General features: G+C 55.2%; 7 protein-coding genes across 7 annotated transcripts; 6 read left to right on the top strand and 1 right to left on the bottom strand.

Annotated features, from left to right (window-relative positions):
- Positions 1 to 43: 43 nt before the first annotated feature.
- On the top strand, positions 44 to 2,510 carry PG986_006729 (uncharacterized protein; the record flags this gene model as incomplete). The annotated part of the gene is made up of 4 exons (XM_066842951.1): positions 44 to 82; positions 199 to 339; positions 399 to 412; positions 473 to 2,510. The coding sequence occupies 4 exons, from the start codon at positions 44 to 46 to the stop codon at positions 2,508 to 2,510; spliced, it is 2,232 nt and encodes a 743-aa protein (XP_066699063.1).
- Positions 2,511 to 3,023: 513 nt separating this feature from the next.
- On the bottom strand, positions 3,024 to 3,563 carry PG986_006728 (uncharacterized protein; the record flags this gene model as incomplete). The annotated part of the gene is made up of 3 exons (XM_066842950.1): positions 3,024 to 3,079; positions 3,303 to 3,470; positions 3,536 to 3,563. The coding sequence occupies 3 exons, from the start codon at positions 3,561 to 3,563 to the stop codon at positions 3,024 to 3,026; spliced, it is 252 nt and encodes an 83-aa protein (XP_066699062.1).
- Positions 3,564 to 4,240: 677 nt separating this feature from the next.
- On the top strand, positions 4,241 to 6,010 carry PG986_006727 (Alg9-like mannosyltransferase; the record flags this gene model as incomplete). Its single annotated transcript, XM_066842949.1, has 2 exons — positions 4,241 to 4,718; positions 4,782 to 6,010. The coding sequence occupies 2 exons, from the start codon at positions 4,241 to 4,243 to the stop codon at positions 6,008 to 6,010; spliced, it is 1,707 nt and encodes a 568-aa protein (XP_066699061.1).
- Positions 6,011 to 8,868: 2,858 nt separating this feature from the next.
- On the top strand, positions 8,869 to 12,665 carry PG986_006726 (uncharacterized protein; the record flags this gene model as incomplete). The annotated part of the gene is made up of 4 exons (XM_066842948.1): positions 8,869 to 10,058; positions 10,117 to 12,060; positions 12,114 to 12,535; positions 12,595 to 12,665. 4 exons carry the CDS (start codon positions 8,869 to 8,871, stop codon positions 12,663 to 12,665), a joined length of 3,627 nt encoding a protein of 1,208 aa, XP_066699060.1.
- Positions 12,666 to 13,542: 877 nt separating this feature from the next.
- On the top strand, positions 13,543 to 14,199 carry PG986_006725 (N-acetyltransferase; the record flags this gene model as incomplete). The annotated part of the gene is made up of 1 exon (XM_066842947.1): positions 13,543 to 14,199. The coding sequence occupies one exon, from the start codon at positions 13,543 to 13,545 to the stop codon at positions 14,197 to 14,199; it is 657 nt and encodes a 218-aa protein (XP_066699059.1).
- An 875-nt stretch (positions 14,200 to 15,074) lies between these two features.
- PG986_006724 (uncharacterized protein) lies at positions 15,075 to 15,596 on the top strand (the record flags this gene model as incomplete). The annotated part of the gene is made up of 2 exons (XM_066842946.1): positions 15,075 to 15,347; positions 15,573 to 15,596. The coding sequence occupies 2 exons, from the start codon at positions 15,075 to 15,077 to the stop codon at positions 15,594 to 15,596; spliced, it is 297 nt and encodes a 98-aa protein (XP_066699058.1).
- Positions 15,597 to 16,766: 1,170 nt separating this feature from the next.
- Positions 16,767 to 19,257, top strand: PG986_006723 (uncharacterized protein; the record flags this gene model as incomplete). The annotated part of the gene is made up of 4 exons (XM_066842945.1): positions 16,767 to 17,195; positions 17,276 to 18,745; positions 18,786 to 19,060; positions 19,167 to 19,257. The coding sequence occupies 4 exons, from the start codon at positions 16,767 to 16,769 to the stop codon at positions 19,255 to 19,257; spliced, it is 2,265 nt and encodes a 754-aa protein (XP_066699057.1).
- Between the last annotated feature and the right edge of the window lie 64 nt (positions 19,258 to 19,321).

The following is a 19,321-nucleotide window of genomic DNA, read 5'->3' as shown; positions in this document are numbered from 1 at the left end:
TCACCCCCGACAAGAAGCCTTCAATTGAGCCTCTGCCGACACCATGACGAGCCTCCTCAGCAGATTCAAGACCGGCGCTGCCGTAAGTTCCCGTCAACCAGCCAGCCACCTTGGCGGCCACCCCTTCGGCCCAGACGGACGGCACACTCGATACATCCTTCTTGAGACAGGACTAACATAACGTGCGTTTTGTTCCAGGGCGACGCCAAAGCCGCCAGCAAGGATGCGCAAAAGAAGAAAGAAGAACCGCCGCCCGAGTTGACGCCGTTAGAGAAGATGCTCCAGAACGCGGGTCCCGTACGCGAAGACGGATCCGACAAGTTCTATGGTCTCGAAAATGTATGTCCCCTCAAACAACGGCGCACCTGGTCGCATAATGCTAATGCCACCCCTCTCAGTTCGGGAATACATGGTAAGCCTCCTGGTATTATGAATAATGGCAGCAAGGTGCTGGGTGCTAACCGAGTGATAGCTACTGCAATTCCATGGTGCAGGCCCTTTACTATACGACTGTCTTTCGCGAGAACGTGCTCAACTACCCGCCTCTGTCACCATCCGAAACACCCGAAGGATTCAAGCCGAAAGTCAATATCGTTGTGCGGGCTCCTCAGGCCGAGAACGGGACAGCAAACCAGGCAAACGAAAAGAAGACTCTGACCACAGCGGAAGTCCTGGCGCGGCGGAAACAGATCAACTCTGGACAAGTAATACCCGCTACCCAGCAGGGAATCAGACCGGAGGATAAACCAGACACTCCGGAATACAAGAAAAAGCAGGCAATGCTCAAGGGCCCGATACTGGAGCTGACGCAGGAGAACCCGGGCGCATATGGCATGGACGAGTGCACCTTTACCGGCTTACGCGACATCTTCATGACTCTCGTGGAAGCGAATACCCGAACGGGTGTCCTGAGTCCCCAGCGGTTTCTCGAGATATTTAAGCGCGATAACGAGATGTTCCGCAACTCGATGCACCAGGACGCTCACGAGTTTTATGGCCTTGTACTGAATGATGTCATCTCCAATGTCGAGCGGAATGCGAAGCGATTAATGGAGCAAGAGTCGAAACACGCCAATGATGGACTTCTGCGGTCGCTCGAGTCTGCGTTTAGCCACACCGTCGTGCCGACATCGACCGGGGTGAACTCGCCCGGTACTGGCTGGGTGCACGACATCTTTGAAGGCGTACTGACATCGGAGACCAAGTGCCTGACATGCGAGACTACATCGCAGCGAGACGAGACATTCTTGGACTTATCCATTGACTTGGAGGAACATTCGTCCGTAACATCGTGTCTACAGAAGTTCTCCGCCGAAGAAATGCTCTGCGAACGGAATAAGTTCCATTGCGACCATTGCGGTGGATTGCAAGAAGCTGAGAAACGTATGAAGATAAAGCGATTACCAAAGGTATTGGCATTGCACCTGAAACGGTTCAAGTACACTGAGGACTACAGCCGACTTCAAAAGCTGTTCCATCGGGTCGTCTATCCCTACGAGCTCCGAATGTTCAACACCACAGAAGATGCTGAAGATCCAGACCGGCTTTATGAACTATATGCCGTCATCGTCCATATCGGCGGAAATGCATACCATGGCCATTACGTCTCCGTTATCAAGACCGAGGATCGGGGCTGGCTACTATTTGACGACGAGATGGTGGAACCTGTGGACAAGCACTATGTCCGCAATTTCTTTGGCGATAAGCCCGGCATGGCGTGCGCATATGTTTTGCTATACCAAGAGACCACTTTCGAAAAGGTGCGCGCACAACAAGAAGCCGAAGGCCTTGAAGAAGTCCGCATAGCAAGCGAAAAGGCGGACGTAGCCACAGAAGAGAATGGACTGGGCGGGTCAACCAATGGCCTTACGCGGCAAGTTTCTCAACCAAATGCTACCGACGACCGCGAAATGATGACGAGATTGGCTCATGCATCCACTGCTCCTGGAATGGTCATCTCATCTCCGCCTCCGCCGTTGCCTACCCCTCATAACCAGGTCGAAAGCTCTTCGGTCCTGGCTCGATCACTGACAGCCAAGCCGGACCCCAAATCCAAAGAAGAAAAGAAGGAGGCCAAAGCGGCAGAAAAGGCCAAGAAAGTCGCCGAGAAGGAAGAGCAGAAAGCCAAGGAGAAGCAGAAAAAAGAGCAGGAAGTCCAACTGCGGGAAGCTCGGAAAGCCGAGGCTGAAAACCTCAAGAAGGCGCTCGAGGAGAGTAACAAGGCCACCGAAGAAAGCACCCCGAAGACCAAAGAGGCACCAGGGCCAAGCGTTCCCTCAGGAACCATGGGCCTTCTGAACCGCACAAGGCAGGGGAGCAAGTCCATGTCTAAGAAAAGTCTCAATTTCCTGTCCAAGGACAAGTCGAAACGCGACAGCAGTGAAATTCCAGAAGAAGCGGGACAAAATGGCGAAGCAGTGAATCCCGACAAGCCACCGCATACGCCCAAGATCAAGGAGCGTTTCAGCTTCAGTCTAGGCCGGAAGAAAAGTCATAATGTCTTGTCGTGAAGCAGCAGCAGCATTAACATACTGGAGTTTGGCGTAGACGTTTCACAGACACATTCTGCATCAGGAGAGAAGCGTACACAAGCTGTTGTATATATATCCATCAGATGGAAGCGTGCTTTTCTTGTGATGGCCGATACAATACTTTTTCAGCGGAGAGGCTTGGATTATTGGGTAGTGCACAGCAAGCAGCATCACAGTCTATAGCTTAGTAGACTCTGGGGCCTCGATTGAGCGATGGCCTGTTCTAAAAACCAGCCCATATGTCTACTTATCCGTCTCTATTTCAGACTGCCCGTACTCGAGGTATACACTTAGTCTGGTAGCTCATATCTTCAGGAATAAATCGTTCGTCCGGACAATATGCAACTACACATCCAGGCCAGCCATGTAGGCGTTTAAACCGGAACGCCGAGCTCAATAGGAGCGCATCGCCTACTTCAACCGTTTTATACCTTGACCCAACCTTCGTTTTAAGACTTCATTGCTTCGTTTTCTCTTCGCGGCGCGACTGCCTCAACCCAAAATCAGCTCGTAGAGAACGATCAGCGTATTGACCGCTATTAGAGGAACTGCGAACGAACTTATGTTAGCATCTGATGCGTCTCACTGAATCCCGAATCCTCAAGCCCTGCCTGTAAGGTTGCTCTGCTAGACCACTGCTTGGATGCATCGATGCGACTGCTGACCCCCCCCCATGTGGGTCGGGGCTCGCGTGTAGAAGACTGACAGGTTGCAGGGTGAGGCTAGTGACTGTGCGGAATAGGGGGGAAGGGAGGGAGGAAGAGGACGTACTCCGTGTAACCAGCCGCACGCTCGCGATGCCGTTGATCACCTTGGCCTTGGCGCTCTGGGAGTCGCCGGCGCCGAAGGCGGGGTCGTAGGTCGAGGTAGACAGGTTGATGCGCGCGAGGAGGCGGTCCTCGGACAGGACTGCTATCGCGTTGATGGCGAGTACGATGACTGTTGTATGTGTAAGAATCATGCGTTAGCGAGGGGGGCAGCGGACGAGGACGAGGGTATCATACCGTAGAGGAAGTTGCCCAGAAGAAGCATTTTGAAGGAGTTCGCGGAGCAGCGCACTGGTTTACTCGGAGGGGAAGGATGGGAGAAAAGGGCGTTCGGAAATGCGAGGCCTGTTCGAAGTCGTCTGGAGGAATTGGCTCGTAGGTGGTTGCTCAGGAGGTTGTCGCCGGGCGTTCAATGGTGCTGGCGCATTGGATTTTTGACGACGACACGGAGATACGTAGTGCCAGCTTGCAGACACCTGGAACTTTGACTTAGGCCAGGGGGAGAAGCAGTGGGGATGCTACTGTTCGGGCGCATGTTTTGGGGCTGGCTGATTGGCTGCTCCAGATTCCGGCATCCCTCTGTCTCACATTCGCTGTTGGCAATCGACAGGCAGCGAGAACTGGGCCGCATCCTCTGCTTCACTGCCGGTTGAGGGAGGCAACGACATGAGTGGTTTTACATCTTTTTGACATTATACACATTGACCAATTGAGCTGTGAGGAATCTCCTGTACACCGGTACTGCGACGATACCGTCTTGCCACGCTGGAGGCAGCGCTCGAGCTAGACTGATGCTAGTTGCTGCCACATCAGCAATTGGATATCGTTAAGTCCGATTGGCTCTTTCCTCCTATTCCATACTTCATACTTCTATAGAATGCCGATTCACCTTCCCTACCACTGAATCTCCAGATTTCAGCAGGCTTTCTTTGGGGAGTCAACATGGGGAAAACCGGGGAGGCCGTGCTAGACACGCTGTTGTCTTTGACCATCCCGGCACTGGTCATCTTGCACCTCATCATCGCTCCCTACACCAAGGTCGAGGAGTCGTTCAATCTCCAGGCCACCCATGACATCCTGGTGTACGGGACACCCACAAGCGACGTCCATCGCCGTCTCTCGGCTCGTTATGACCACTTCGACTTCCCGGGCGCCGTTCCCAGGACTTTCATCGGCTCCGTTCTTCTCGCCGGCCTCTCCCAGCCCTTCATTTACCTAGCAGGGTTTCGGCATGCACAGCTCGTCGTGAGGGCCGTTCTGGGGCTCTCCAATGCCGGTGCTCTCCTGGTGTTTAAATCCCGGGTCAAGCAGGCCTTTGGCAAGCCGACTGCACGGTGGTACACACTGCTGCAGGCCAGCCAGTTCCACGTCTTGTTCTACGCCTCGAGAACTCTCCCGAACATGTTTGCATTTGCGCTCAGTGAGTCTATGGGCACCCCCTTTCACTACTAGAAAACGAGCAAAGCGCTAACTATGCCTGTAGCCACACTTGCATTCGCACAACTGGTGGGTGATCCCAGAACCATCTCGGCCGGGCGATGCCGTGTGGCCATCGGCTTTTTCACCTACGCCACGGCCGTCTTCCGGTCCGAATTGGCTATTCTGCTCACGACCACAACGTTATACACCCTCTTAATGGGATGTACGACAATCAGACGGATCATACCCGCCTTCCTCGGTTCTTTCGCTTTCTCTTTACTTGCGTCGGTTCCTGTGGACTCCTACTTCTGGCAGAAACCCATCTGGCCTGAACTATGGGGTTTCTACTACAACGCAATTCTGGGCTCATCATCTGAATGGGGTGTCTCGCCATGGCACTCGTATTTCACCAGTGCGTTGCCCAAGATTATGATCAATCCCTTGACCTGGACCGTTCTGATCCCCTACGCCTTGTTCAACAAATCAACGCGGCTGTCGGCTCAGTGTCTTACTTTCCCCAGTCTCTTGTTTGTCGCCATCTACTCGATACAGCCTCACAAGGAAGCGAGATTCATATTCTACGTTGCGCCCCCTCTGACAGCGGCTGCTGCACTGGGCGCGAACTACATTTTTACCAGACGGGCAAAATCGGTGATCTATGTAGTTGCATCATTGGCTCTGGCCGGCTCAGTGGTTCTGTCGTTCGTTGGCAGTACCGGCATGCTTATGCTCTCGTCCCTTAACTACCCCGGCGGCGAAGCACTGTCCCAGCTTGGTTCGGTCATTGATATGACCAGCCCCTCCCCCGATGTCAAGACAGTCACGGTGCACACGGATGTGCTATCCTGCATGACGGGCGTCACACTTTTCGGGCAGCTCGCTTACCCGAAAAAGACGCTGAATCCGGCAGCGGACACGGTCTCTTTCGTCTTTGACAAGTCCGAGAAGCCGGCGCTGCTGCAAACGCCAGGCTTTTGGGGCAAGTTCGACTACGTCATGGTGGAAGACCCGAGCAGAGTCACGGGGAGTTGGGAGACGGTGGGCGTGGTTGAAGGCTTTGCCGGCGTGGAGCTGCTGAAACCCGGCGCCGAAGCTGCAGGAAGCGACTTGGAGCCTGGGAATGGGAATGGGAATAAGAACGACCTCGTCCTGGGACGCGGTGCGCTGGTGAGGCGTGTGCGGGACGCAGTCAGGAAGCTTACGGGTGGGTGGTGGATTGGACCGCGGATGGAGCCGAAGATTCAGATACTAAAACGGCTGAGGGCGGCTCCTCGTAAGGAGGTTACCGAGTAGAGCAGAACTCGCGTGATGGGTGGAGATAAAAGGAGAAGATCAGCCGATATGGTCGGTTCCAAGATTTTTGTACGAATATGGCTTAGATATACACACACGCGCCTAATGTTGCTTGCCCAATTATGAACAGTCAAGCCTCCAAGGCCATTACTGCAGTGTCGCGCAGTCTGGAATTTAACAACTGACACAGAGGCATGGGAGGTAGCAGCGATCTGGCATGGCGTAACCTATATCAACGCATGTTATTGCATACCCAAGTACCCAATCTATCCAAGGCGCGCTTCTAACAGCAAGCAGGCGCAGACACGTTTAAGCTGCATGCATAAGGCCACCGAAGCGCGTTACTACTATACTTGTATCAATTATTCAAGTACCTAGGTATCAATTGATTCGAGTGTTGGTGTTCCCGGTTAACCTATTCGAGATTTACCAGCAGAGTATACGGAGTATCCAGCTAGCTTTTCGTATTAGTTGTTGACTCTGGAGTCTTGCCGAAACCAAATGCACCTCTGCATCATTGCATGCATCTCAAGCAACCAACGCTTGAAATGCGGGCTCCGGCCGTTTAGTCAGGACAACGCGGGCATGTAACTTGGTTTAGGTGATGATGCAATCAGTCTCGCAGATCAAACCCATTTCAAGAGGCCTAATTTCTTAATTTTTTTCCCCCAAGTGCAATTTTTCCCCCTTGGACTTGAATAAAGCCGATCATGTTACCTGAGTGATGAGGTTTCCGAAGTACGTAAAGCATCAATGTCAAAAAAAGAAAAACATCCACCTCGTCGGTTAGCGACATCCTCCACTTACACGAAAACTCATCTTGGCCCAGCAAGCGCCGCAACGAGGACGAGGGGGAGAAGAGGAGGGCCGAGAAAGTGACTTGACTTTCTCGGCGGTAGCGCAGCCGATTTTAGAATGACAGGAATTGCCGGGCGCCGGGATGGCAGGTTGCGCTCATGTGATGGTGCCTGAGTGGAGGTGGAGGTGGCTCAGTTAATCAATAGAGACTTCGTAACTCCCAAGCAAAGCCCGGCCTGTCCCTGTCTGGCCTTTTGTCCCTTATTATCACCTTATCATCCTGGTAGCCTCCGGCCTAGTACCGGTTCTGGGCACTCTATCCCTTTGGTGGTCCCCTGGCGGCTGGCCTCCTGGTCAGTCTTCCTGGTGCCCCTCTGCCCCTGGTCCCCTGATGGAAGCTTTTACTTACGACCCGAAATTTCCAGAGCGGGTCGGTTTCCAAGCCTGAAACGCGTTGATCTCATGTGAGACCCTGAGAGAGACAGCTGGGAAAGAGGACGGCGCGGAGAGGGAGAAGCAGCGAAAGCCCATCTGCCATCAATCAATTATTAGTCAAGCGTATTCTTTGGTGCCACCTGCTAACCTACATGCTACCATTGCGTACATAGCGCAGTGCAGTACGCAGTACGCCGTAGGGCGCTGCTGGTACCGACATGGAGGCACGAGGAACATTGCCAAGTTTGTGTTTGTTTGCTTCGCACGCAGTCTCACTTGCAGCAGTCCGACTCCGAGTTTGGTCTCTGGTCGGGTCGTACCTGCTACTAGCAGACACACGATCAAGCTGCACAGCACATGTACACAATTCTCACCCATTCGCACCCTTTAAGGCTCATGGCATCGCATGTGTCGGCAGCCGTGAACGGCCTGGGCTGGGCCAAGTTGTGTCCTATGCAATCTTACCGGACTTTCCTTTAGGCACACAGATCAACTGGTATGCCCAGATGCCCAGTTGAGTGTGTGAGGGCCAGACATGAAATAGCAATATAATCTGGTTCTGGCCCCCTCTCATGTCTCGCCCTCCAGGCTTCCTCGTCCATGTCCATCTCCAGCCGTCTGTCCCTCTCGTTTAATGATCCCGCCTACTTGTACATCTGACTGACATGTGGTGCACGTCAAAAAAAGTTATTATTAGTTACTTACCTAAGGTTAGTCGCCTGTCCACTTTCTCCTGCCAACGCCCACCACCACCAACAGGCTATGTACTCCCAGCCCAAGCCCAGTACGGCCAGCACTACACACGCACACACACGCACGCACCTTGCCTTGCTGGACTGACACTACCCTCGTCCCCTCGTCCCCTCGTCCCCTCGTCTCCCATGCCACAGTCCGTCAATTGATGAAGGGGTGTGCCCACTTCCACCACTGACGATCTCGGGCGTCGCGTCGTCTCCGTCTGTCTCCCCATCAGCCATCCCATGCCCATCCTACTGTATCCCACCCATCTCCAACGGCTGCCACCACTAAAACAATCTCCGTTCGTTCTGTTGCTGCATGTCTCAAAACCTCTCCTGTGCAACTCGGCCCCCTTTCGCAAGCAGCAGCTGCCGTTGGCTGTTCCTCTAGTTAGCGGTTGACCTTGGGTGGCCTCCCCTGCATATCTCCAATTCATCTTTTCTGTTCCTTCGATTCATTTGATTCCCTTTCCCGTTGCAGACAAAAACCACCCGAATACACTGGAACTTCCTCATTTCCCGTCCATTCTACATTGCATATTAATTACCCCGCCAAATAAAGCCAAACGCTAGAGGCATAGAACAAAGCCCAATATTCCCAAACTCCGACGCAAGACCACCACCCTGGACTTGGAACTTCGATTTGGCCTTGGAACCCAAGCCCTGCTCCGATTTGGTTTTAACTGCTGGGACTGAATTGACTCTTGACTTGGCTTGACGGGCAAAACAGCCGCGGGCGTTCCTGTCTTGTCTGCCTTAAATGGTCCGCCCCACCCTCACTCGCCATTGCCGACAATAGCTTCCTCCAAACAACTCCTCGGGCGTTTGCGTGGTCTTCGACAGCTCTAATACATACAAACCACCCACCACCCACCACCACCGCCCACCATGGAGAACGACCCGCCCGTCGAAGGTCGCCATTCGCGAACGAATCGGCTCATGGGCAAATTCTTTGGAGGCGAGAGGAAGGCCGAGAAGCAAAGAGAACGCCAGTATCGCACCGAGCAGAGCGCCAACGACATCTCGGCCTTCCTGGGCGGCAATGGCGACAGATTGGCCGTTACGCACCCGCCCCCACCGCCGCCTGCGCAAGGCCACCGCGAGTACGATCGCCAGCAGCCGATGCTGGCATTAGACACGAGCCGGGCGACGAGATATCCCCAAGCTACCGGGCTGGAGGCCGAGGCCCGATCGCAACAGAACATGTCATATCGTGCACGCTCGCACAGCCCACCGCACACCCGGAAGGGCAAGGGACTCGCGGTTCGCTTCGTGGACAGCTACCCCGAGATCATCGGCGAGGGAGGTGACGAATGCTCCACTGTGGTCGCCGAGATTGGGAACAGGAAGCGCTCCAAGTCCGCCCCGGTCTCCTCGCCCATACCGCCTACGAAGCAGGGCCACGAGTACGCAAGGCAGGTTGGTGCGTTCCAGGAGGTGAAGCCGAATCCAAGTCCCTCCGAAGGCTTTAGCCCCGGTCCTATACGGAGAACGCAGACAGGGCTTGTGTCGCAGAGCGACCTTGCTCAACAAGACGCTGCGATACCGCCTCCCGAACCCCCGCAACAAAGGACGGTACCGGTGGGCGAGACGACGCGGACCAGGTTTCTGGACACGTCCGACAGGAAAGACGAGAACAGACGATCGTTCATCGAGGTTCAGCAACAAGAGCAAAGGCAGGCCGAAGGAATGGCCTTTGCCGAAGCTTTGAGAAGTGCAAGCACCAGCGCGAACTCGCATCACGAATGGGATGATGAAGTGCCCAGCTCATCCCCTGAAACGACGCCGCAGAAACCCCAGCGAAGAGATGTACCCCCCGTCGTGGTGCAGGACCCGACGATTCCTGAAACGCCGCCACCACCTTACCGTGCTCAGTCGCAAAAGACGGGATCGATCGGAGACCACGAACGGCCGCCCATGCGAGCGCAGTCTACGAGAACCCACCTGCCGCCACTGATGCCGCAACCAGAAGCAATGTCGTGGCAGTCGCCGCCGCAACTACCCCCCTCCGCGCAACCCTGCCCGCAAGTCTCCCCTCCCGGACACACCACAGGCCTCAGCGGGCTCTCCCATAACCGGTTCGCCTGCTACTCGATCGCCCATGAGTCGTCCTCAATTACCTGGCCAATATGCTAGTTCAGACTTCATGAATCAACTTGCGCGTTCTCTGCGGCCCACGTCACCGGATGAGTTACGCTTGAATACGTCCAACGTGAGCCAGAGCCCAGTGTCTCAGAATGCGGCCTCTCTCCATTCAAGTACCGATCTTTCTCAGCCTACGCCTGTTACCCAGAACCCAGCGGACAGATTAGACAGGATGCTTAGTAACTCCGGTAATCCTAACCGATCGCCTGAGAGGGCTAACCGGACTGCAGCCGCAGCCGACGAGGCGTTCGAGGAGTTCGTGCAACGAACCAAACATTTGTATGAGCTCTTCAGGTTGCACGCCGAGCAGCTGAAGCCGTTGGGGTCATGCCAGCCAGATGACTTGACTCGGGCAGCTCTCTGGTGGTTCCTCAAGGGCCGCATGGGGGTCGAGTCCACGGTCCGGAATCGTGCGACGGAGACGGACGAGACGAAGGCCCTTATGGGGAAATATCAGGCCTTCACCGACTTGACCAAGGCATACTGGCTGACGGAATTAGCGCTACCAGAGATCGCAGAGGGGAAATTCAGCCCGGTAGACGGTGAATTCGGCGAGGTCAGACAGGCCATCAAGGCAGCAGCCACGAAATTGGCTGGATCGATGAAGAGAAACGGACTGATGCCTCCCGACGAACCGTTCATGCCACAGATGATGGACAAATCAATATGGATCGAATACCCCGTTTTGAGCCAGGATATCACGGCTTTGATGAACAGCAACTGGGGTTCCCTACTGAACGCGAACAACCAAGCCAATCGCCAAATCAGTGCTCTGGAAGCTCTTCCCTTAGGTGACAGCCCGCAGAACTTCAACTATGGTCGGTACCTGGTGGACGTGTACTTGATGGAGCAGGGAATGGAGTCCAACCAAACCCGTTTCTCATGCATGCTCTCCGTCAACCGCCCGACCAAGGACTCGCAGCTTGTTTTCACCATAGCCAGCCAAAATGGCGCCGTGACGCTGCGCATCCAGTCGGACAAAACCGCCGGGCCTTGCTGGGAGAACCTACGATGGAGGGCAGAAGCGAACTCACTAGAATTAAAGATGCCGCGAGGATTCATGGCAGCGATACAATGCTCAAAACAAGATTTCCGCATGTTATGGAACATTTTCGACTTTGGTTCCAAGGTTCAGTCTTACCTTTACCCTCGGCAGGACGAAACGGTCGCATTCAGGACGCAACTTCGAGGTTTCCACTACTTTGATGCCGATCCCAACTCGAGAAACTTCCCGAGGGAAGCTGTGGGGCAGTGTGAAGTCGGGCTGTATGAGAAGATTCTGAAGGAAGGAAGCCCAACAGGCCCACGAACATTCCACAGAGGGTACCGACTAGCAGTTGTTACGGGTCCCAAGATCAGAACGCTCAGCGGGGTTACCCATTTCTACACACCGCAGCAGCCCATACAATATGCGTACCTGCGCGGGGACCAACGGGAGCCCATGTTGCAGCTCGCGTTCAAAGATGCCAAGGTGAAGTGTCGCATGGTGCTCTCCTTCAATGACGAGGGCGAGCGTGAGCAACTTTTGACCATGCTGAAGGGCAGCTACGTTCATAACGACGAAGAAGTGGTTGCCGAAGTAGCACTTCAGGGCCACAGCATCAGCCAATCGCTTGCAGATTCGCAAGGCGGGTTCCCAGCCCTGCAGCGGCTGCCCTGGCAGATTGCGCGCATCATCAACGACAAGTATGCGGGTGATGCCCCTCCTACGGTTTTAGCGGAGAAGCTGCGCCTGGAGGTCACATCGGTAGATGGCCAGGGCGCCCCCGTGGGTACCATCACCGACAGGTTAAATTTGGCCCCGGGCGAATTCAAGGTTCGACTGGACACCAAGGACTTCTTGACAGTACATATCCTGCGCCATCCGCAATCTGACATGACGGTGTCGGTGCTCGATCGGCCAGGTCTGAGCGAAGCCCCCGGGAGTTTACCCAGGTGCAAGATGCCGTCAGCCGATCGCAGACTGTCCGCACGTACCGGTTCTCCAGTTTCAAGGATCTGCATGCCTTTGAGGCTGGTGTGACCGGATACACTGTGCTCTACGATGGAGCAGCCGCTTCGCTCAACATCTCGCGTCGCCGCATGGTGGTGCCTGTCTACAAGAAGTGGGAGTCCGGCATGGCTCGCATCCAAGTCGTGCAACAAGAAAAGACCATTCAGCTGCTGGCTTTCTTCCAGGACTGGCATCACGGACAGGCCATGGGCATTGTTCTGAAGGGGACCGACGTGTACGAGGTGTTCGGAAAGGGGAACAAGGCGGGCCTCAAAATGGTGGATGCCAAATTCCCGTTGCCCAAGGTGCCAGAAGAGGGCCGTGACAAGACGGATGACATGGCCTTCGTGTCCCTGGACATGCCCGACTACGCGGGAGAACACGACGACATTAGTATAGTCTTTGAGGACGAAGGTGGTAAGTTATGCAAGCTCTTTCTATTCATTTCTGCGTCGGCCTTGCTAACGAAAAGACAGAACGAGACAGACTCATCACAGTCCTACCTGCTCCCGTGAAGGGATCGCGGCTGAGCAGAGCAGGAAAATAAAGCTAAGCGAACCGGGCCAGGCCCTCAGAAAGTACTATATGAAGGAATGAGACCATGAACAAGTATATGTGCGACTACACAAACCCCGCGGCCTATCGAGCTATTTGGATGGGCGACGGCTATATTCCCCCCATTAAAGATTGAAATGGGCGATTCGATCTGCTTCTGCATTGATACGAGACTTAGAGTGAGACGGAGAAAGGAAGGAGACAGTTTTACAGGCGGGCCGGAAGGAAAGAGACTTCAGTTCACGTGTGCCATATAGATACCCCTAGCGGTAGAGGAAGTTAGAGACCGAAGATAATGGAAGATATCCAATAACAACCAACAACAACAGCCCGGCGTTAATGATTTTCGTGCATGCCCCATTCCAAGCCCGCGCCGTTCCAGCTTAGGCTCCCGCCAGTCTAGGGTGTACCTCCGGAGCTGGGGCCGATACCGGCAAATATGAGCCATCCGACTGGCTACACGGAAGGACTCCTCCCTGGTACCAAAGCCTCGTCGCTTTTTTTGGTGTAAGCAACAAACGTCTTACGCGTCTTCGACATATAGCGACAAGTTTTCAAGGTTACCGACGCATATCAGCTCGTATGCAGCGCGCATGTATCCGTATTGATGACAACCTTGTTGGGCTGCATGCTGACCGGATCTTACGTGGTAGCAACCCCCATCCTTTTCCGCCACTGCCGTCAGCTCGGCGGCTTGCATGCACAGATCACACCTAATCTTGACCCCCTTCACTTTCGCTGCGCCGCAATATCAGCGTGGGACGGGCTGTCATTAGTCCCCCGTGTCCCGGTCTGCTGAATAGGCAGACAACGAGCTCTAACTGGACACGCGCACATACTCTGAGGGACCTACCACGACGGTCTGGACTATGGCGTCAGGAGATGTCGACCAGGCCCTCAGCAAACCCCGTCCCATCCCCGACGGCTTCGAGATCGTCCACGTCGGCGCCGAAGACCCGGAGCGCATCGCGGCGGTGGCCCGCTTGTTCGCGGCGTACACGGACTCCCTCGGGATCGACCTCGCTTACCAGAACTACGCGGCGGAGCTCGCGGGGCTGCCGGGGAAGTATGGGCCGCCGGATGGTGCGCTACTCTTAGTGGTTCGCAGTCACAGTCGAGACACCGGAGGGGAAGTGGAGGAGGACAATGAAGCAGCAGCGGTAGGGTGTGTGGCGCTACGGCCCCTTCCCGACGTACACGACACCACCGCCGACACCGCTGACGTCAGCACGAGGAAAGGGAGAAAGAGGAGGAGGGCCGAGATCAAGCGCCTGTACGTCGACCCGGCGGCGCGCGGACACCGGCTGGGCCGCGCGCTGTTCGCAGCGGTGCTGGCGGAGGCGCGGGCCAAGGGCTACGACGAGGTCGTGCTGGACACGCTGGCGCACATGGTGGAGGCGCGGCGCATATATGAGCGGGAGGGGTTCGCGGCGCTGGAGGAGCCGTATTACGAGGTTGCGGCTGGGGCTGGGGGCGAAGAATCGCGGCATCCGGACGGGACTGTGTTTTATCGGTTGGAGTTGTGAGAGCAAGATATGGAGAGATGGGACAGGCGCACAGGCGTGTAGGTATGCTTCATAGGTCGTCAGTTGGATCGCTGAGTCATCTAGATCGATAATCGGATCTCTTTGCGCCGTCCTTCATTCACGCCTGTAGACTTCAGTCCCTGCGATGGTACAAGGGTCGGAATTAGAGATATGCGGGATACGAGAGCTCCATGGGTCCGAGTCCTCCAAGCCGTTCAGAGATGGAGCCTTCGAGTATGCCGGGGAACGTAAGGGGTCGTAAAAGACGTGGCTGCATCTTGGTACGGTGCCGTTAGCCGTCCACGTGGGATTTTGAACCTTATCGTTTACCAGTTGCCGCCGGAGACATAGTTGGAAACGGACTTGTCCCCGAAAAGCTATACCTATATCGTAGGCATCCGATTGCACTCTGTGCCCTGCTACTATGCTGAGTCTCTTTGGGGATATTAGCCCCCCGTACCACCACTACCATACGACTCTTCTATCCCAGCTGCCTTCAAACGCCTAAGCGAATCAATGAAGAACCACGAAGATGGAAACACCACTCCAAATCATATGACATGTGCTATTACCGCAGTTAGGGGTTGGCGGAATGCGTACAGGATCTCCAGAATGTGGATGGGTGGACGCTTGGACGGGTTGGCGCGATGTCACTGCACACAACAGCCGCCAGCCCTTATAAGCCAGACAGCTGGAGCCGGTAGGTAGTTTGCAGGGGCTTCCGCTTCCCAGCTCGCCTCACTGTGTTTCCAAATGTCGACCGCACATCTGTGGGCTTCATCTGCTTCACGGCCCATCACCTGTACTCGACAAAACGAGCCCAGAGACGCTCGCTGCGAAGACTCTTGCCGTTGCTAGCTCTTACCGCTGCTCTTATGGGCGGCTTCACCACTGCCAGCATCTTTGCTGCTAAAATTGCCACCAGCTCCGAGGTCCTCATATCGAGCCCGTCTTGTGGCGTTAGAGGGAACGACAGGCCGCTGCCGGACGACCAGTGGCAGAGAGACGTGCAGTACTGGTTCCAAGTATCGCTGGCCGCGTGGCAGAAGGGCTTCGTCGATAGCGCCGCCGGGGTCTCGAACCCGGACGTGGCGTCGTGGGTACAGGCGCCTAACAACACGGAGGAGTACAAGATGTGCGAGAGCCAGGTAAGCAACCCCCTTTTCTATTCCTTTTGGTGCACCGACTGTGCAATACTGAAACGGGATTCGTCTACGGCGAGGCATCCGCACACAATGTCGTAATAGAAACTTGGTGGGGACAACAAAGCAACTTCAAGACGATTTTTGTGTACCTTTTCCTATGTCGAATATAAACCTTAAGCCACTTAAATGTCCCTTTCGTCTTTTGGCCATCCACTTCATACGTTGTAGTTTGCCACGCAGCTCTACCCCTGACCTCAATCTATAATTCCGGGCCAGGGAAAGTATATCCCAAGCGAGCATTTTTTGACAGCGTACAATGCGGATTGGGTCTAGTTCCTACTGTTAGGACCAATGGTATAAGAACCATTAGCAAACGAAGGGGCAAATATGGGCGCATTGCTATCATTCTTTGTTGGCACCGCATGTTTTGCCGCTGTTTCCAAACCTCGAGACTTCGATCCCTTTCTCTCACAACAGCTCGTCATCATGTGCAGTTTCAATCAATAACTAATCATGTCTTGCCTTGCCACCATATAGTCTGTGCTCTTTCCTCCCTCTAGTCGAGCTTGGAATGTAGCAAAACATCCGGTGGCCCAAAAACGGAGAATACAACGATTAGACCACACATCAGACGAGTCATTCAAGTTTTGTTTGAAAGTTTGCTCGGTACCATCCTAACCTACCTGATCCAATGCCAAGGAATGAACAACGTGGACATACCCTTCGGAAGAACTCAGTATAAACAGAGTTGACGGTCGAAGCCTTGACCATGCGCCGAAACCTCGCTATGTTTATCTCCTTGATTACGGAATACGGCTCAAAGGGTAGAGAAGTTTCGATAAATACAACAGCGGAGGTAACCAACAGAATGTCAAGAAGGATATTAATGCAGCACAGGCAGGTTCGGCCATCAGCCCCGATGTGACAATGCAATGCAGGAGATAAGGCCATCCTGTCGACGCCAAGGCTGCAGAGGGCACGCCAAGCAGAGCTAGGCCAGGTCCACGGTTGCTCAAGACGGAAGGTGTAATCATCGGACGAGACTCCGTGAACCGGTGGCGCGGCTTTTTGTGGTTTTTTTGTCAGTCCTGCCCTTCCTGACGGTCCTGCCCGTCGCTGCTAGACCCGACACAGCAGCTGCATCTGCAGTTTCTACTGTCCCTCCTCTTGGCGCAACGACAAGGGCAAGCACGACACGACAATTCAGGCCATCTCGGCCGTGCTTGCCGTTTCCATGCAGGGTATTGGTTGGCAGGTGCATGTGTGCCTGCATATCCTAATTTCCAGACGATGTGATTTACTTGTATTCCCCGGACCGCACCTCTTCAATCATCGTCACCCTCCCTCCAGTCCCCCATCTCATTTTTTTTGGTCACCGCATATTCCCGTCGGGTTGGCATCATTAGTACTTGACTGCCCACGATGCGTCTCCTAGGCCTCGTGCTGAGTGCCGCCATCGCCCAGGCCGCCCGCCCGAACGAGTACATTGTCGAGTACACCTCGGGCGCCGGCGGCAATGCGCTGCGGGCCCGCGACAGCCTCGCCAGCAAGGGCGGCATCCGCGTGCGCAAGTCCTTCAACAGCGCCGTCTTCTCGGGCGCCAGCATCGAGACCGAGGCATTTGACTTTGACGGCCTGAATGCCCTGCCCGAGGTCGCCCGCGTCTGGCGCAACAACATTGTCACCCTCGACCCCATGGCCCGCCAGGCCGAGAAGGTCGGGGCCTACAAGGATCTTGACTATGTTGTTCACAACTCCACTGGCGTCGCTAAGCTGCACTCGGCCGGCGTGCTCGGCGAGGGCGCACTTGTCGGTATCGTGGATACAGGTGTCTGGTGGACACATCCTGCGGTGAGTATTTGTCCCTCTGTCACTTCTGGTCAAGATTGTTTGCTGTACAGTCGTGCTGACGGCTCGTATGTGTGGTGCAGCTGGGTGGTTGCTTTGGCCCAGAGTGCAAAGTCACTGGTGGTTATGACTTGGTCGGTGATATCCACTGGCGACCCGGCCTAGAGAAGCACCCAGACGAGGACCCCATGGACAACGGCGGTCATGGAACCCACGTCGCGGGTATTGTGGCCGGCGAGAACGAGTATTGGAGTGGTGTGGCGCCCAAGTCGAATATTCGGATGTACAAAGTCTTCTCAGACGCCGACGGGCCTGAGTCGGACGACGCGACGGTCATTGAGGCATTCCTCATGGCCGCCGAGGACGGCGTTGACATCATCACCTGCAGCATAGGTAACTTCAACGGGTGGACGCAGAACGCCTGGGCCGTCGTCGCCGACAGGCTGGTCGACGAGGGTATCTTCGTCTCCATCTCGGCCGGCAACGAAGGCAGCGCTGGTCCTTTCTTCGGCAGCACCGGTGCCTCAGGAAAGAACGTGCTCGCCGTGGCATCCATCGCATCAGAAAAGCAGCCAGTCAAGACTGGCGACAACGTAACTTTCGTTGACTGGGCAGCCGGCGGAAAGGCGAGCGACTTCACCACGTGGGGTGCCGGGAACGACCTGACGGTCAAGCCTGATATCGGTGCCCCTGGTGGTAGGATCTACAGCACTTACCTCGACAATTCGTACTCCATCCTTTCAGGTACATCCATGGCCTGCCCCTACGTTGCCGGCGTGGCCGCTCTGTGGGTCAGCCAGTTCGGAGGCCGTGCGGCCCACGGAAAGGAGTGGGCTCGCGCTCTGGGCCGCCGCATCATCAGCAGCGGCCAGCAACTGCCATGGTACGACGGCGCCAACACCGACTACAACTTCACAGCGCCCGTTGAGCAGGTCGGAACCGGCCTCGTCGACGCCTGGAAGGTGCTCAACTACGATACGCAGCTCGAGTTCGACGCGATGGGCCTGAACGACACGCACTACTTCAACCGCTATCACCAGGTGGAGTTGACCAACAACGGCAAAGAGAACATCGTCTACAACTTTTCGCACGCGCCTGCGGCGGGCTTTGAGACGTACGAGTGCGCCGCTGCCGACGACTGCCGCATCAAGCCCCGGAAGAACCTCAAGGCCTTTCAGCTCGACGCCATCGTGACGCGCCTTCCCGAGCCTTTCACCCTCAAGCCCGGCGAGAGCAAGGTGGTCGAAGTTCACTTCGACAACCCGGACAAGCTTGGCTGGAACGCGGCGGCGTTGCCGGCCTACAGCGGCAACATCCGCATTAAGGGCAGCAACGGCGAGGAGCTCTCGGTCCCCTACTTCGGTCTCGGCGCCAACCTTAAGGAGGTCATTTCCCCCATCTTCCGCAAGGACTACCCTATTGCCGTCTCGGGCCCGAACAACACGTCCATTTCTGACAAGTCAATCTACTCCTTTGATTTCAGTGAGGGGGAACTCGACTTCCCGCGCATTACTGCTCGACTCAAGTGGGGATCTGCCCAGATCCGATGGGATGTAAGTTTTCATCTATATATCGATTCAATGACTTGCGTAGCAACTGCTGACAGTGCGTACCCAGATTTTCGAGGAGAACTGGTCCGAGCGCGAGTGGAAGTGGCCCCTGAAGGCCGGCGAGAATGGCTACGTTGGCACAGTGCACGGTATCGACAAGTCAACGGGCTCGGTCGACTACCCCAACATCACGGTCACATTCCCCGTCACCTGGGCGCACCGCAACGCCGACGAGGCCCCGCTGCAACTCAACCACGAGTACTGGTGGCCCGAGGGCAAGCTCGGCAACGGCGAGAAGATCAAGCCGGGCAACTACACGTGAGTTCCTTAAGCCCTTTTCTCCCCCTTCTTCATCTTCTTCTTCTGCCCTTTTGAGTGTGTATATTGAGATAGGCTGATCATGGTTCCTTTTCTTTCTGCTTAGAATGCGCTTTGCTGCCTTGAACCCCTTTGGTGTCCCTGAGAATGGCAACCAGTGGAGCGTTTTCAAGACGCCCAAGATCACTGTACTATGAGTATGAGATACCGGCATACTGTATCATTACGCTAGCTTAATACCTAATAAACTTCGTTTTGGAC

The sequence above is a fragment of the Apiospora aurea genome (assembly GCF_038362705.1).
Source record: "Apiospora aurea strain CBS 24483 chromosome Unknown utg000005l_segment0_segment0, whole genome shotgun sequence".
In the NCBI taxonomy this organism is placed as follows: Eukaryota; Fungi; Ascomycota; class Sordariomycetes; order Amphisphaeriales; family Apiosporaceae; genus Apiospora; species Apiospora aurea.
Note: the sequence above shows the minus strand (reverse complement) of the source record. Positions and strands in the feature narration are given on the sequence as shown.